At 38.6% G+C, this 16,758-nt stretch overlaps 1 protein-coding gene across 1 annotated transcript in view; it reads left to right on the top strand.

Moving 5' to 3' along the window:
* Positions 1 to 16,758, top strand: part of cep170ab (centrosomal protein 170Ab) — a 74,999-nt gene that overhangs the window by 26,566 nt on the left and 31,675 nt on the right. The window contains exons 13-17 of the mRNA XM_036570451.1: positions 6,893 to 7,015; positions 7,193 to 7,328; positions 7,425 to 8,837; positions 8,921 to 9,164; positions 13,020 to 13,125. Of these exons, the coding sequence (XP_036426344.1) occupies positions 6,893 to 7,015; positions 7,193 to 7,328; positions 7,425 to 8,837; positions 8,921 to 9,164; positions 13,020 to 13,125 (2,022 nt within the window). The remainder of the gene's footprint in view (positions 1 to 6,892; positions 7,016 to 7,192; positions 7,329 to 7,424; positions 8,838 to 8,920; positions 9,165 to 13,019; positions 13,126 to 16,758) is intronic.

The following is a 16,758-nucleotide window of genomic DNA, read 5'->3' as shown; positions in this document are numbered from 1 at the left end:
TGAAGTAATCAGTCAATGGCTGGTCAACAGACACCTTCTTTCTCTAAGTGTGGCCTAAAAGCTTAAGGTGTACACAAACTAACAAACAAAATACAAAGACGAATGAAAGACAAATTTCTCAGATCCGGTAACAAATGTTCTATCTTCTAACCTAGGTCAACAATTACTTGTGATTCTAGTTAACGTTTTCTTCTCGGAATTCAAAACTGCTCATATGATCTTTTCACGCTCAGGTTTTGTCTGGCTGTAGGTCCTTTGGGGGTGGAGCCAGAGTGCTGATAGGTCCTTCTCACCTAAGGGTATCTGCTGTTCACTGTTTCCAACTCTGATCGGTGGTACATATTTTGTCATCATAATCTGATCTGTTATTCCCATTTAAATGAAATACTGTTTACATACCAGAACAGTTTGGATTAATCAAGAAACAAACAGAACATTTCTTTATATTTCATAACCGACAGTTTTGACTAAACTTGCTACAATCAAATGACTACATAGGTAAATTATCAAAGCGATACATTTCGTACTCCTAGTATTTAAAAATAGAAAAAGATACATATTTTGGGGAAACTAAACCTTCTGGTAATATCGCTCACAACAATATGAAGCTTCGAATATCAGAGGTGGGGACTCAAGTCATATGACTTGGACTGAAGTCTGACTCAAGTCACAAATTTAATGAATTTAGAATCGTCTCAAGAAAATCGAGAAAGACTTGCAACTCGACTTTGACTTTAACACCAATGACTTGGACTTTGACTCAACGTTAAGACTCGGTAAGACTGGAGAAGGAAGAAGAAATGTGGATAGAGTCTGACTGCAGACTTCTACACAGTAGGTTATTTTTCATGTGAATGGATTCGTTTTCTACCGTAAACTGAATAAACAGCAGCATCGTCAGATTTGTCTATTTTATTTCGGAAGACAAGCGAAGTGTTTAGAGTTCAAGTTCGCCTCCATAAGCTGGAAACAAGTGAAGCATCCACACTTAAACTCTTACTGGAGAAACTCACCAGGCAAACTGACCATTTTCTTCATGGTAGTAGGAATAGTACTTTTAAAATTCTTTTCATGTGTAGTGCACTGCTCTTTGTGTATACCAGTATGTCTGTCATGCACTCTTAAAAAGGATGGTTCCTCAAAGGTTTCTTTGGTAAAGAAAATAGTTCTAAAAAGAACCATGAACACTCAAAGAACACTGCATTTTTAAAGGGTTCTTTGTATCATGAAACCTTTTCAAAAAGGTTCTATATAGAACCATCTACAGCACATTCTTAAGAACCCTTTTATGAGGCAAAGCGTTCTTTCAGTGCTTTTAGAACTATTTTTAGCCCTTGACGAATCCTTTTTAAGAGTGCACCATGGATGTTGTTGGAAGGATAAAAAAAATGATGAAAAGTTAATATACAGCCATACACTGCTACTGACTTGCTAAGGCCTCAAAGATTAGGACTATTGACTTGAGACTTGAGACTCACCTGTACTGACTTGGGACTTGAATCGAGACTCGCCACACACACACACACACACACACACACACACACACACACACACACATGCATCTGACCAATGTATATAAAGACACATTTTGAGCTGTTTGGACTGAATATCATAGCAAATCTTCTAACTGCTGTTGTAGCACAGTGGATAAAAAAGACTTGCTTGAGATGGATTTCATATTTGCAGACTTAACTGGCATTGCACTTAAAACAGTCTCTTCTTTCTGCATAATTCAATGTTTGACAAATCCCCATCCTATGTATAGAAAGTAGGTTTAGCCTGGTTTCAAAATAAAGGAAGAAAAATCTGACATGTTGAGATTCATCTAGGTTCAAATTGAGTTTTATGAAAGCAGTTTTAACTTATAGTAGTATTTTTCAATTTACAAAGTGTTTTTCGAAAGAACTAACTTTACACGTAAAAAAAAAATGTGATTTTAAGTAAAATCTTAATTTTTACTAGTGAAAATGTAATATTTACTAGTACAATGTTATTTATTCTTTAAAAGTGCAAATCAAACTCCTGATAACAATAATTATATATTTACTAATTGACTGTAAATAGAATTCCAGGGATCAAGAAAAATGGCAAATAAAAGCTACAACAGTGTGCTGTAGTATTTGGAATTTCAGCATGTTAATTAAATTTCTATTTGCAATAAACATACTAAACATTAAACTTATTAAAAACAATGACTGCAATTATAATGTTACTTCTTTACTATATTGCTAGTATTTTTATTATTATTGAATTATTTAATAGAGAAATACAAATTTACAATTTTTTAGAAAACATGTTTTGTTTCTTGATTAAACGTTAAAAGCAGCTTTACTGAGCAACTGATTGTTGAACAGAACTTCTTCCCTTAAAATTGCAGCTCTGTTTTTGAGAATTTTAGTTATTTCTTATCTCCTGACTGATTTCCCTATGTATACGGTTTTAGACCAAGGGGATGTATACCAAGTGAGTCACACTGTGGCCCCTGCACATGAAGTCACTGAGGCTATATCATCCCGTGACTGCAAATTCCTCTTTTCTCTTCTCATCATCAGACAGACTGTACAACCTGGTGACACCATTTTATAGTGCCAGAGCTTCAAAACTTTTTTGTCATCTACAGGCTGTTGTCATTGACCCCTCATCCAACCTCATGTTGAGCACTTCGGTGTAAGCTCAGGCCACTAAGAATTCCAGCTCTCCCCTCACCTTGAGTGATCTTAGTGTTAGCCCACTGGGCTAGTAGAGTCTTCTGATAAGTATCTCAGGCTCCAGAAGCCCTGGCTCCTTTGTCCATTACGGGCAGTTGTCATCAGCCCCTCATCCAACCTCACCTTGAACATCTTGGCCTAGGCAGAGTCAGCTGAGGACTGCCGCTATCCCCTCACCTTGAACGAGCTTAGTGTTGGGGATAGAGCTTAGCCACTGGGCTAGTGGAGCCTTCAGGCAAGCTCTAGGCTCCAGAAGCCCCAGTTCCCATGTTAGAATTTGAAATTCTCATACTACAGCAAATTAGCACGCTACCGCTAACATGGTGCTGGCAGTTTGTAACAGCCAGACAGCATGTTTTACCAGGGCAGCTGCACCCACATCTCCCCATACTGGACCCTGACAATGACCACAGTCTATGTCCTTCAGACCACCTTAGACCACCTCCGTGAGGCACTTAGTTCAGCTAAGAACCTTTTTCAAAGAACCTAATAACAAGCTTGGTGCTCAGTGTGAGCTGGAGGCTAGATCAGAGCTGTGCGTAGATTTGGATTTTATAGGTTTGATCCACAAATGTGCTTTCTATTCTGGGGTCGAACGTGAAATTTTTCAATGACTTTTCTCAGCTTTGGCCCTTCATCCTTCTCTGTAAGGCCTTAGCACAGACGAAGCAACCAACACACTCTTGAATGTTGCCCTTTAGTCAGTTGGCTATCTGGCTCAGGGTCATGGCAGACTAGTAGCAGATTTGGTGCATGACCACCACCAACTCTGGCTGGTGCCATCCAAGCTTTCAAATGTGTGTAGGGCAATGATTTCCTCTCTGATTTTAATTTTGGCCATGTCTTCAGCCCTGTGGTTAAGGAAGATTTTGAACACAGCTCTTCCTTTTCTGAGTTGGTTAGGTGGGAGACCTCACAAGTGCTGCACTGCTTTCACCGCACATGAACTTCCACTCACCCCCTGGTAACACTTAGTACCAGGACGCCGGGCTATGGCCAAGCTTCAGTGCAAAATCCTGTCCACACCACCCTGAGCCACTGGCCTATGTTTCTTAATTCATGGCACACTGTCCCTCTTTCCAGGGTGCAGACACTTATGGCTGTCACTCTCAGTCTACAGCCACTGATGGAGCTGCTGTCGGCCCAACACATGACCTATTGGAGTAGGACAGTCATGGACCAATGTGTCTTAAACATCATGTCGACAGGCTGCAGATCTGCTGCTGGCCTCCTCTCAGTGCCTTCCCAAAGGTTGTTGTAGTTCGGAACAGAATTCATGTCTTGATGCTCTCCTAGAAAGTCAGGTCCCTCCTGACCACAGGAGCAATGAAAATTGTGGACCCTCATGTTCAGCCAGAAGGCTTTTACTCAATTTACTTCATTGTTCTGAAGAAAGATGGAGGCTTTCAGGTAATTCTGAAATTTCAGCTAATCTTTGGTGGTTAAACTTGTTTCTAAAGGTTTTACCCTTTCACATGTTTGACATGCTTTAGGACCATGCTCAAACACTGCGACTGTTTGTGAACCATTCCACTGGGACAGGATGCCCTGGCCTGCAACTGGCTGAGGGAGCTGCTGTATGTGTTTCCCCCTGCCTTGCATTCCAGCTCTCCCAGACTGAGTTCAGAGAGAAGAACAATGGGTTGTCTTGGAAGCGCCATGGTGGCTGAAATAGCTATGATTTCCTCTGTTCATGTCTTTATTACAGGGCATTCCATGGGAGCTCTGTGTACAGAAGGACCTTCTCTCCTAGCTGGGGGCCAGGAATAGCATCCATGACTGGAGTTTCTCCAGGGCCACTTTAGACATTGTCATCTATCATTGTGCTCTCTTGTCATCAGAAATATGATTCTGAATGTTAAATCTCCTTCAGCCTGGGCCTTATATGAGGCAAAGTGGCAGCTGTTTGTGAGCTGGTGTTCAAAGAACCAAATAGCTCCACTTTCATGCTCTGTGGAGACAGTGCTTTCAGTGAGACATGCAGATCTCTCTCTACTTCGAAAGTCTATGTTGCTGCTCTTTCTAGCCATCTGGCTTCAAGCAATGGCTCATCTCTGGGCTCCCACAAGCTGACTGTGGCCTTCCTAAAAGGGGCACAGAGATGTCACCCACCCCGTTCGACCCGGCTGCCGCCACCCTGGGAGCTCCCTATAGACTACATAGGCGGTGCTCCATTCAAACCCACTGCACCGGCCACCCTCAAGTGGCTGTCACTGAAAACCATGCTTTTGCCTGCTGTGGCTGCAGCGAAGCATGTATGTGAGCGACACACATTATCAGTCAGCCCTCTCTGTCTCCAGAATCTTTTACGCCTTGCCTGGGTGCTGTGTCTGTGAAAGTGCAGAAGACAAGCCAGCTGTTTATATACTTTTTCAGAATCTAAAAGTGGAGCTCTCAAAGCAATGTCTTTCACATTGGCTGGAGGAGGTGATTAAGCTGGCTTAGGCAGCTTTGAACCATCCATTGCCTGTGCCTGCTACTGGCCACTCCAGCAGGTAAGCATCCATGTCCTGGGCCGCTCATTGACATTTGTGCAGCAACGGCGTAGTTTACACCCTGCACTTTTTCTCGATTCTGTAAGGGCAACGTGGTAGTGTTACTGAATCTGACGCTGGCTGTCCTCTCCCACATCACTGACTGCATCTAATGTACTCCATGTGATGGCGTGGACACAAGTCATCCACTCAGCTCCTGGCTGTCAGTAGATACAAAACAGAGTTATCTGAGTATTGAATGACTGCCAGTGTTCCTGATTACTCAGAATAAGTGAGAAGATCCAGGTCCCTACATGAGTAATGGCATGATATATCCTTGGTGACATCACATCCAGGGATTACAGTGTGACTCATTTGGTATACATCCTCTCGGTCTGAAGCTGCATATGCAGGTAAATATCCATTTAGCAAGTACTGCCCCTGGTGGCCATCCACTACTCACATAAGTACAGTAACATTTGTAACTAGTGTCTTCTTTGTTTCTTTGTTTTTATTTTGTTTGGCAGCCAACCTTTATTTGGCAGCCAAGCTTTATTTGGTGGCTGTTTAATATGTATGACCTCATTTACATCTGAATTTTGCTTATCCCTTGTCTAGGACAAAGGTGAAAATATCACAGCAGTAAAAAAAGACATTGGGATGCTAATCACCGCCATAGTTTTTATTTACTGTGCTGTATGTTTTGCATGGCATAGTGCTGTTATTTATTTTAATCTGGCCCACTGTCCCAACTTTTATGGATTTGCACCCCACCAAAATGAGACCATTGCTGGTCTCATTCTGTTAGACAGCTGTTTATCTGTTTTGTTCTCTTCTTTATTGCTTAGTCAGTCTGCCATTTCTGTCTTTGTGTTCTGTTAGTTTCTTATTATTTTCTTGTGATTTCTCTTTGTGAACCTCCTTTTCCTGACATGGTTGAGGAGGAAACCTCTACCTGCCACCAAACACTCTGATAGAAAATGCATTTCCCCTGCAGCCGAAGAAGATGATTCCCTCTACAAGGAAATTTTTGAGGGCAAAGGCCTTGCCAGCATTCTAGGATGCTGTTGCTATATTGCCTGTGCTTAGGAATGTTGGTATTGGACTACCAGCAACATGCTGGCTGCTGCAGTCGCCCTGCCAGTGGCCAAGAATGTAACTGCTGCCCTGCCTACAGCTGAGGATCTTGCTGCTGCTTTTCTCTTCACACCTCTGAATCTTTTGCTTAGCCAAAATCTCCTGTTATTTCTCAGTCTTTTGTCTAAACTTAGTTTATTGTTATTGTAGGAATGGATTTATACCAGCCAATGCAGACCTCTTAAAATGTCTATGCCCAGGTCTGTTAGATTGTTTATTAATCTGCACATTTCAAGTCATTCTCCTTTTATCTCATTTGTCAGTGAACTGTTTTAGTAATCTTTTTGGTTTTTTTGGGCCATACACACTCTATATAGCATGGAACACTGTAAGGCACAATGGGACCAATGCACCCAATAGCACATGTACAGTACATGCACAGTTCTCAATTTGTTCAACTTTTCTTCATGTACACTGAATAAAATGTACTTAATAGGTAAAAGGAATTAGGGATCATAACTTTCACCTGATCAGTTTGAAAGTGCAAGTGTCCCTAGTGTTTGCATTTCCAATATATTTCAGTGTTATCTAATGGCTATTAACTATTTGTAATGTGTTTGTATTGTGTTACAGGTATTTAGGGTGGAGGATAACCAAGCCCTGACAAGGTTGCGTTACCCAGAGCACCAGAGGGACAAAGATAGTGTATGGACAAAGCCTGGAGCCGTAGAATCTAGACACATTGACCACACCAGTGTAACAATTTTTTTAAGCATTCACAAAAACTTCAGACCTTATTTGTATAATGATAGCATTGATATTTTTAGCATCTTATCATTTTAGCACAACAACAAATGTATAATATGTAATTTTTGGGAGAAAAGGATAATTTTTTCTCTAGCTAAATTTTGTATGGCGACCGTTCCATTCTAGTTATTGTCTGATGACCTAGTCGTTGTTGGAGGTCCAAGGTGGGTCTCTCAGTGGGCCAGTCTAGCTGCAAGTCACATACGGACAGACCCTGAGGGCTCTGGGGCTGAATCTACTGTGATTGGCACTGGTGAAAAAGGTCTGCATCTCTAAGTACATGTAGTGGTTTATAGACACACATTGTAAAATGATTATTACTATTGAAAAAGTGAAATTTTATATCATGGTTCCACAGGTAATAGTGAGGCAGAGCTTCCCAGAAAATTCAACTCCCTTGTCTCATCATGTCAATCACAGCATAAGCAGGCCTTCCCACCAGACTCACCTGAAAACTCTGACATGGACACAGTAGCCACTGAGGGACAGAAGTCCCAGCACAGATACATGGCAGCTTTATCTAAAAAACAGGATCACGAACTCCAGGACAAAGAAGGCCAACTCCATGGAGTATCCAAAGCTAGACACAGAGTGGCAGGAGATACCCAATCAGCCATAGACAGGACTAGGGTGAGTAAGAGGACTACCAGCAAAAGCAAAGAGGTAAGGCAAAAGCCTAAGTTCAGTGATCAGATACCCCACTCCAGTCCAGGAGGTGGCAAAAAAAATCAAGATAAGAAGGAAAAGAGCAGAGAAGAGGACAAGAAGACATCAGGAAAGCCTTTGCTGAGGCAGGAGAGCTTCACTGTGGAGAGACCCAGTGCCCATGTGCCTGTGGAACTTATTCCATGCATTGATGGACCTGGTGCAACAAATCACATGGAAGTAGGCAGTATCAGTAAAGGCACTGGTGCTGCCACTTTGGTAAAGGACTCTGAAGCTGTGATAGCCTTCCTGGAAACCACTCTTCCAGACCAAACAGACACACCCAGTTTCTCCTTGGAGGGTTCAGTTTCCCCAGAGTCTGATATAGATACCACCAGTACTGTGAGTCAAGCTGGAGGAGAGGGAGGATACAAGGTGGCCCAGACAAAACGCTCAGGCAGTGGTCCAATACGTGACAAATCCAAGATAATGAGTGGTACAAAAGTCAAGTCTCATCCGTGTGTACCAAATCATTCACATTCACGTGCTTGGGCTTCACTCGACTTGACAGATGATGACTTAAACTCGTCTCTTGCACAAGACACTTATGCTGTGCAGCATCATAGTCGGGGTAAAACTGTCAAACTGAGAACAGAGGCTAGTAGTAGCAGAGCCAACGAAGCAAAATCAAAGACAGCAGCTCCTGCCTATTCTGTATCCAGACCTGCTTCAATGTGCCAGCCCAGGCCCACTCGTGCCTCCCTGCTTCGCCGTGCTCGACTTGGAGATTCTTGTGACACAGACCTAGCTGATATGGATCGGATGTCTGTTGCATCTGAGGCGTCCACTACCAGCTCTGCCTCCAGACCCTCAGCTGGACGGAGGACACTGTCCCGGATAGAGACACTGGCTCAGCCGCGGAGGCCAAGAGTTAGCTCTCCTTCAGCACGGAGTGACTCAGAAGCCACATCAGGACGGGTCAAGAGGCTTGCCTCACATCCAGGTCCAGACAGTACGCTACGACTGGGCTTCCACTCCTTGTCAGTGCCCAGGGCTAGAGCCAGCAGCGCTTCCAAAGTACCGGATAAGTTGGCAGGAAAATCCTTTCTTCAAGGCACTACTACAGGTAAGAATTACAGAGAACAAGAAACATTTAAGGTGGTATGTAAGTTAACATATTGCTCATTCTACTTTATACCATCTTTGTAGCTGGTGGGAGGTGGCGGCATGTGCCTGTCGAGTATGCGTCTACTTCAGAAGACGAATTTGGCTCCAACCGTCACCCAACCAAACGCACACAGCCACGAACAATAGCCTCACGGGTCATCCAGCTGGGGGGGTCAGCTCCTGCCACACCCAGCCCAGGAGGCATATCCATGCTCAGACACCAGTCAAGCAGAGAACAGGACGAGTATATGAGAGACTGGACTGCCCACAGTGAGGAAATTGCCAGGTAAAACATTTGAATAACTTATTTTCCCCAGAATCTTAATCATTAAAAAAGCTGATTTGGAATATAGAGCAATTAATATACTTGATCTTGTCCATTATTTAGGAGTACACTTCTGCAATTTGCATATTAAAAGCATTTTTTGTCATTGTCTTTTTTCAGTACACTTTTGGATAACCAAAAATATTACTGTATGTACAAATGATTCTATTCAGAACATCATAATTTGTTTTTAAATCTAGACTGCACTTTAAAACAGAATTCAGGTTTCATATTCCTCTTCCTGCATATTCTTTAAATGACTACCTGAAACTAAAAGTGAGTACTTAGCTATCCCTGTAGTCAATAGCATTCGACCTAGGATCAGCCACTCAAACAAGGGAACGAAGCGTATAAGAAATTTGATCAACCCATCTGATCTTATCAGCATTAAGCCATCCTGGTCACACCTTCGCTCCCAAACCATCTCATAGACCTCAAAATCTATGCTTGCAATGAAATTATTAACAGATCCTATTAATTTCAAACACAGAAAATGCAAAGGCATGATTCACTTAAACATTAGGAGTCTTCTTCAGCATAGTAAGTTGGATAACCTGAAAATTTAGATTTCATAGATATCGTAGTTTTGACTGAATCCTGGTTAAAACAATCTGTATCCAACTCAGAAGGAGCCCTACCTGGTTATAATCTATACAGAGCTGACAGGAATGCAAGGGGCCGAGGAGTGGCTATTTACATTAAATCTGTTATTCAAGTAAAAGTTCTTTTTTTAAAGAAAAATATTTTGAGCTTTTAGCCTTAAAGGTGTACACAGGGCACAATAACAGCTTTGTGGTAGCAGGGATCTATAGACCTCCTTCACACCCTCTCATAGATGATTTAGCTGAACTTTTAAATCCATACATCAACTCAGAAATGCTAATCCTAGGTGATCTTAATCTGAACTGGTTAACTAATGCATCCAATCACCTGAAGGAAGTATGTGGAAATCCCCAATATGTCAACACTAATAGATTTAATTTTATCCAACAGACCTGCCAAAAATACTCTTATAGGTGTATTTGACCCTGGTTTTAGTGACCACTGCCCTATCAAATGCATTAGAAACACAAACATAATAAAGTCAGGCTGTCAGATGGTGGTTAGAAGATATTTTAAACATTTAAATGATCAAGGCTTTTTAAACAATCTAGCACTCAGTGACATCCACGACACTTCTGAAATCCCAGATATTTATTTAGCGCTAGACAATTTTTGCAAAACTTTCCTGATGGTGGTAAACAAGCATGCCCCTTATAGATCAAATCCCTGGTTCAATTCTGAAATATCTTCCTTGCTCAATATAAGAAAAAAAGCATGGGCCCTTGCAAGAAGAAATGGTGACAGAGACCAATGGCTTACCTTCAGATAGCTAAGGAATGAGTATACTTCCTGCATCAGGAAAGCTGAAGCTGAATTTTACCTTGAGTTATTTACAAATTCAGCCTCAGTCTCCTTCAAATTCTGGAAGACAGTTAATTTGCTCAAAAACAAATCAATGCATATTCCAACTCATATTGTAATTCATGATTAACAGATTACTGATCAGAGAGAAATTTGACATGTATTTATTATTCACTCTCCTGGACATTTATTTGATAGTTCTAATATGGAAGCGCCTCTCAATGAAATAGACACATCCCCTGCATTAAGACATGGTCCTTTTTCAATTCACCTTTTCTCTCCTTGCTTAGTAGCCAAAGCCCTCAACACCACCAACACTAAACAAAAATTACAGGAGCGGATAGCTTGGACCCCTTATTTTTGAGGCTTGCAACCCTGATTATTTTAGAACACATTACATACATTTTTAATTTATCTGTTTTATCAAGCAGAATTCCCTGTGTCTGGAAAACAGCAATGTAATTCCATTTCACAAAGGAGGTGATGTCTCAGACCTCAACGACTATAGATCTATTTAGATAACTATCTTCAAATTGTTATGCTTAGCCAAAATCTTAGAAACCTTAGTGAATGATCAACCCAAGACATTTCTTCATAGAAATTAAAAAGAATGTGCAGTCATTTTTAGTGATCTTTCTAAAGACTTTGGGACAGTTGATAATTCTCTGCTTTTGAAAAGTCTACAAAATGTTCATTTTGACCACATAGCTACCAACTGGTTTAGAAATTATCAGTCCAATAGACAGCAGTGTGTGACCCTGGGACAAAGTAAATCAGACCCACTACCGGTAACTAATGGTCCCTAAAGGTTCGACCAGTACTACTTAATATTTATATTAATGGCATTGCCACCTTAATTGTTGATTGCAAGGTACATTTATATGCTGATGACACCATTTTGTACTGCTCGGCTGACTGTAATGGCACTACAGTGGGTAAACTGCAGCATTCTTTTAATGCCCTACAATCAGCTTTACATGTCTTAAATGTCTTAGATTTATGCTGTTTTCCAGAGCCTCTAACATTGATCTTAATGCTTTTAAAATCACAACCCTGAAGGGATCTGACATTGAAAGAGTTAGTGAGTACAAATACCTTGGCATATGGCTAGACGATCAATGTACTTTTAAACACCATATTAACGCGCTCATATGTAAACTGAGGCAAAAACTTGGCTTCATGTGTCGAAACAAAGTGTGTTTCCCAATGCACACAAAGAAAAAGATTGTTGAATCAATGCTATTGTTTACCCTGGATTATGGCGATGTGATATACAGAAATGCATCTGCAACTACTCCAAAATCTCTAGACTCTGTATACCACTCTGCTTTAAGATTCATTGCTGGTGACCCATACAACACCCATCACTGTGTACTATATAAAAACGTTGGCTGGTCATCTCTGTCTGTGCGTCAGGAGATACACTGGCTTCTTTTATCTGTAAAGACATGCTCAGTGTAAATAATGCATTTTACCAGACTCGTTCCAGTGATTGGATTAACCTTCAGGTGCTGAGAGCACTGAACTAGGAGAATCTGCTTTTAGCTACAGTGCACCAGTGAGCTGGAGTTTATTACAGGAAACCATAAAGCTTTGCTTACTGGTATCAAAGAACATTTTAAACTTTTAGTCTCTAACCACCTCCAAACAGCCTGCAACTGTTTTACTTGATTTTAGTTATGTTTTAAAGTGATTATGCTTTTAGTTATTGTTTCATTTTTATTATTCTGTTCTTATTTGTTTTATGTTTCCAAGCTATTGTTTTACATCTCTTATTATTAATTCTATTTTTTATTTAACCTTATTTTTTCTAATTTATTAAGTTACTATCTAGTTGTAATTTTAATGGTTTATTGATTTAATTTTGTATTTACTACTATGATTGTTATTATTTGTTAGCATTTGTTATGTTTTTACTTTAATTTACTTTAATTTAACTTCTCAATCCCTGATTTCTGTATTGGCTCAGCTACATTATAAATGAGGTTCTCCCTCAATGTACTCTGAGTTTAAATAAAGGTTGATTTACTGATTGATTGAACAGCAAGGGACTAATAGTTTTACCTCTTTATTCTGTGATGTAATTTTACATTTTTACATATTACATAAAATGTAAATGTAAAATGGGTTTAATGAAAGCCCTGCATGTGCAGAGTAGCTTTTTTTTTGTTACCAAGGCTGCCTAAGCTTTTGCATACAACAATAGCATAGTGTGCAAAAATAAGGCTACACTATTAAATAATAATAATAATTAATAATAATCAGTCACTGCTGAATTTATTTGATACACTGTTTTTCATAATTAAAGAACATGCATAACATAATTACTATTTCTTTACAAAAGACAGCAATAGACAAAAAATGTATATATGTCTATGTTTGATTTCTAATGCAACATTCTGTCTTTTTCAGAATAAGTCAAGACTTGGCAAAAGATCTAGCCATGTTAGCCCAAGAAATCCATGATGTAGCTGGAGAGATTGACTCGGCCAGTCCCTCCTCTGCACCCTCTGCTTTGGTAAGCAACAGCATAAAAACCAGCCAGTTTCATGTATTTCCACAAGACCAGTGTAATACAGGGAACTATGTCTACATTTCACTCTTACATGGTTGCTATCACCTTGTATAAAGCAAGTACAGTATAGTTCAGAATACCTTCTATCAATAATTAAATAAATAGCAATATCAATGATTTAAAACAATTAAACAGACTAATAGAGACAAGCCACATTATATCCTCAATTTGGTTAATAAAGTATGAATTTACAACAAAATTCTTCTTGTACTAGATAGTGTATAGGCACCCTCTATTATCATTCATCTAGAGCACCCAGACCATGTGGGTTAGTCCAAGGCAGCTCACCTAGGTTTTGGCAGGTCATGTTAGGGATTTTCATGGAAAAATAAAAAAAAAAAAACATGCAGCCATGCAAAATTTCAAGATTTTAATACTAATATTTTTGGTTTATGAATTTTTAGTTTAAGTTTGCCATATCAGATTTTGAATAGCATCTATAATATTGAGTTTAAATGATTGCAGAATGACAGAATTGAGCTGAAATCATAACTTAGTATTAATATATCACTAATAAGCTTTATAATTCATTTTCACAGCAAGTTAATTTCTAAGAGGATGTCCTTTTTGTCAGAGCATGGAATCTTTTTTCTTTGAAATATAATGTTTTTCAGAATTAATTTTTGCTTATGTTGATTTTATGTAGTATTCCTGAACTTCTTTCAGACCCTTGGCTAATTAATTTCTGCATGCAATATTTGAAGCTATGAGTTCAAAATGGCTTCTCTATTGATAATATTGTTTTGGCCTTTCTGACACTAATCCCATTTCCTTCTAACTGTAGCTAAAAAAGGACAGTTACTTCTGTAGAACCTGTAGAACTTCTGTGTATGTAATAGTTCCTCAATAAAGTAATAATAAAATGGTTAAAATGTTCTTAATTTTGCCAAATGTAATAAAACACACTAATGTAATTTATTATCATATTTATGTGTTTACCAATAATGCAAGATCTTGTTTGATAGTAATATGCCATTTGCATTTATATGAAAAACATAGGAATACTTAGAAAGTGTAAATTCTGGGCTCTTTAACAGAACAGAGATGTCAAATTTAATTCTTTCTGGGCAACAGTTCTTCAGAGTTTAGGCTTCTGCCTCATTAAACATACCGATTAACACATCAGCTAGTTAGCAAGGCCTTCATCAGTTAAGTGAGTATTAGAATAGGGAAAACACTGATCTCTGCAGAGCTGTGGCCTGGAAGTAACCTAGCTTGCCCCTCTGTTCTATAAGGTGCCCAGAGTTTATATTTTCTAGGCTTTCCTATTCAAATAATGACTTATAGTTACTGCAACAGCTGTTTCCTTTCGGCACTAATCTGACAGAATATTCTGAAATATATTTTATTCAGTGAATCTGTTACACTAAGTGAAGAAATCATGCATGGTTTTTTCAAAGTGCGAAATTTTAATACAGACGAGCGCACGGCACAGTAATCATTAACCTTAACATATGCCAGAATATATTACTTCAATGATGTCTGTAAATAATGGTATTTATCAGATTCACTCCAGTGGTTGGATCACATACCAGGTACTGAGGGTTTATACTGAACTGGGAAAATCTGCTTTTAGTTACAGTGCACCAGCGAGCTGAAACTCACTACAGGAAACACTACAGCTCAGCTTGCTGGTGCCACTCGGTCATTTTAAACTTTTACTCTCTAACCACCTCCACTCTGCCTGCAACTGTTTTACCTGATTTTTTATCATTATTGTCTTATTTTCATTATTTTATTATTTATTTGTTTGTTTATTTATTATTATTCACATTCTTTTACTTATTTTAATTATGATTAACTTACTATTTTAGTAATTTCAATTAATTTTAGTTTACTTTTTGATCTTATTCTCCTTTTATTTTATTTTGACTTTTACATTTTAGCTACATTTTAATTATTGTTTTATATTTTCTACTGTATTTCATGTACTTTTGTTATTAATGTTTCTTTTTTTATACTTACCTGATTTAAATCATTTTTTATTAAATTTACTTTTATTATTTGATATGTTCTTAACATTATCAATCCCTTGTTCAGTATCAACTCGGCAAAATTGTAAATGAGTGTCGTCCTCAATGTTCTCCGAGATTAAGTAAAGGTTGATTGATGAAGGATTGATTAGTTTTTTATAATGATTTAGAGAGTTGATACTCACAACTCATGGCTGACAAAGTATGCAAGTTGAAATATTAATTGTTTACTTATCTGCTTACAATTCATAATCATTTTAAATAATTACTTAGTAATTTTCTATATTTAGTTTTAAATTATCAATTTTTTTATTATCTTAATTTTTCTTGATAAATTGCTATTTACTTAAATATATGTAGTGCCTTTCAAACCCAAGTACATTTTACAAAAGTAAACCAGGAACATTCCTGGTTGTGTCCACTATCATCATTACTATGGCAATGTCTGATTACAGAAATACGTTTGCACACCAGGTACATGAGTTTAGACATGGTGTAGCACAAGGGGGGCAAAAACATTAATATCACCTAATTATTTATACAACAAAGTTGTATTTGCAGAATATCTGATTTGTACTTTGGTGTAAAATGAATGGCTCCAGTAATGATATTATACTGGCTTTACATTTGCTATGTAGTTCTTTGTACTGCAAAGTAAATTTAATACAGCGATCTGCACTGACACTGTATCAAAACATCAGCATGTTCTTAATTATTTATTGGACAACAGATTCTGTGTTGCACCTGTTCCTAACATAGTGTTTTCAGAGTTAAATGTGATTCACTGTGATTCATGTGTTGGACTGTCAAACAGTAGTGTCACAGAACGTCTGGTGTCAGTGCCAAAATACAAAAAAAACACCAGGGTTGTTAAATGCCCCAAGGTGTCCCAAATGCCCCCAAAATTTTCAACAACACTAGTGTTATGTAACATTGCATCTGCATGTATTCTTTTTAGTACAGTTCTGTGTCATGTTAACACTGAAGGTTTAATACTATCAAAGGTGTTATTTTTTTCTGTAATTTTCCTGTGTACAGGTTACAGTGTGCACTATAGAAAAAAGAGATTAGCATGCCATCGAGTGCCTCACAACTTGGTGCTGGTTTGGCACTGTTATTCTCTTCTTAAACCTTCATTTCTCACCTCTCCATTCACATAAACCTCCTCTGCATCCACATCAGTCCATTTTTCCCTTCACGTCCAACCTCTTCTCCCTTCACTTCAGTCTCACTTCTTTCCAGCAGGTCTCTGTCTTTGTGTATTCCTCCTCTTCCACCATTTCTTTGGTATTTCTCTTTAATCACTTATTGAGTATTCATTATAGATAGTAAATAATTTTGTAGTCATTAATTAATTATACATAGTTGTATAGTTTTACTATATGACTGTATGGTTATTTTATTAGTAAATAGTTGTATAGTCCCCATGTACAATTAGTATATTTACAAATACACAGTTTTTTTTTTTTGTTTTTTTTTAGAATCCTTCTTCTGCTCTTGTTCTGGTTCAGTATATTTAAGTACGGGGAGGTTAATCCCTTTATTATGTAACAAACAGATAGCTTGGTTAAGGGAATAAGTAGAGTGGCCCTAGTGGCTCTGA

The sequence above is a fragment of the Colossoma macropomum genome, unplaced genomic scaffold, assembly GCF_904425465.1.
Source record: "Colossoma macropomum unplaced genomic scaffold, Colossoma_macropomum, whole genome shotgun sequence".
In the NCBI taxonomy this organism is placed as follows: Eukaryota; Metazoa; Chordata; class Actinopteri; order Characiformes; family Serrasalmidae; genus Colossoma; species Colossoma macropomum.
Note: the sequence above shows the minus strand (reverse complement) of the source record. Positions and strands in the feature narration are given on the sequence as shown.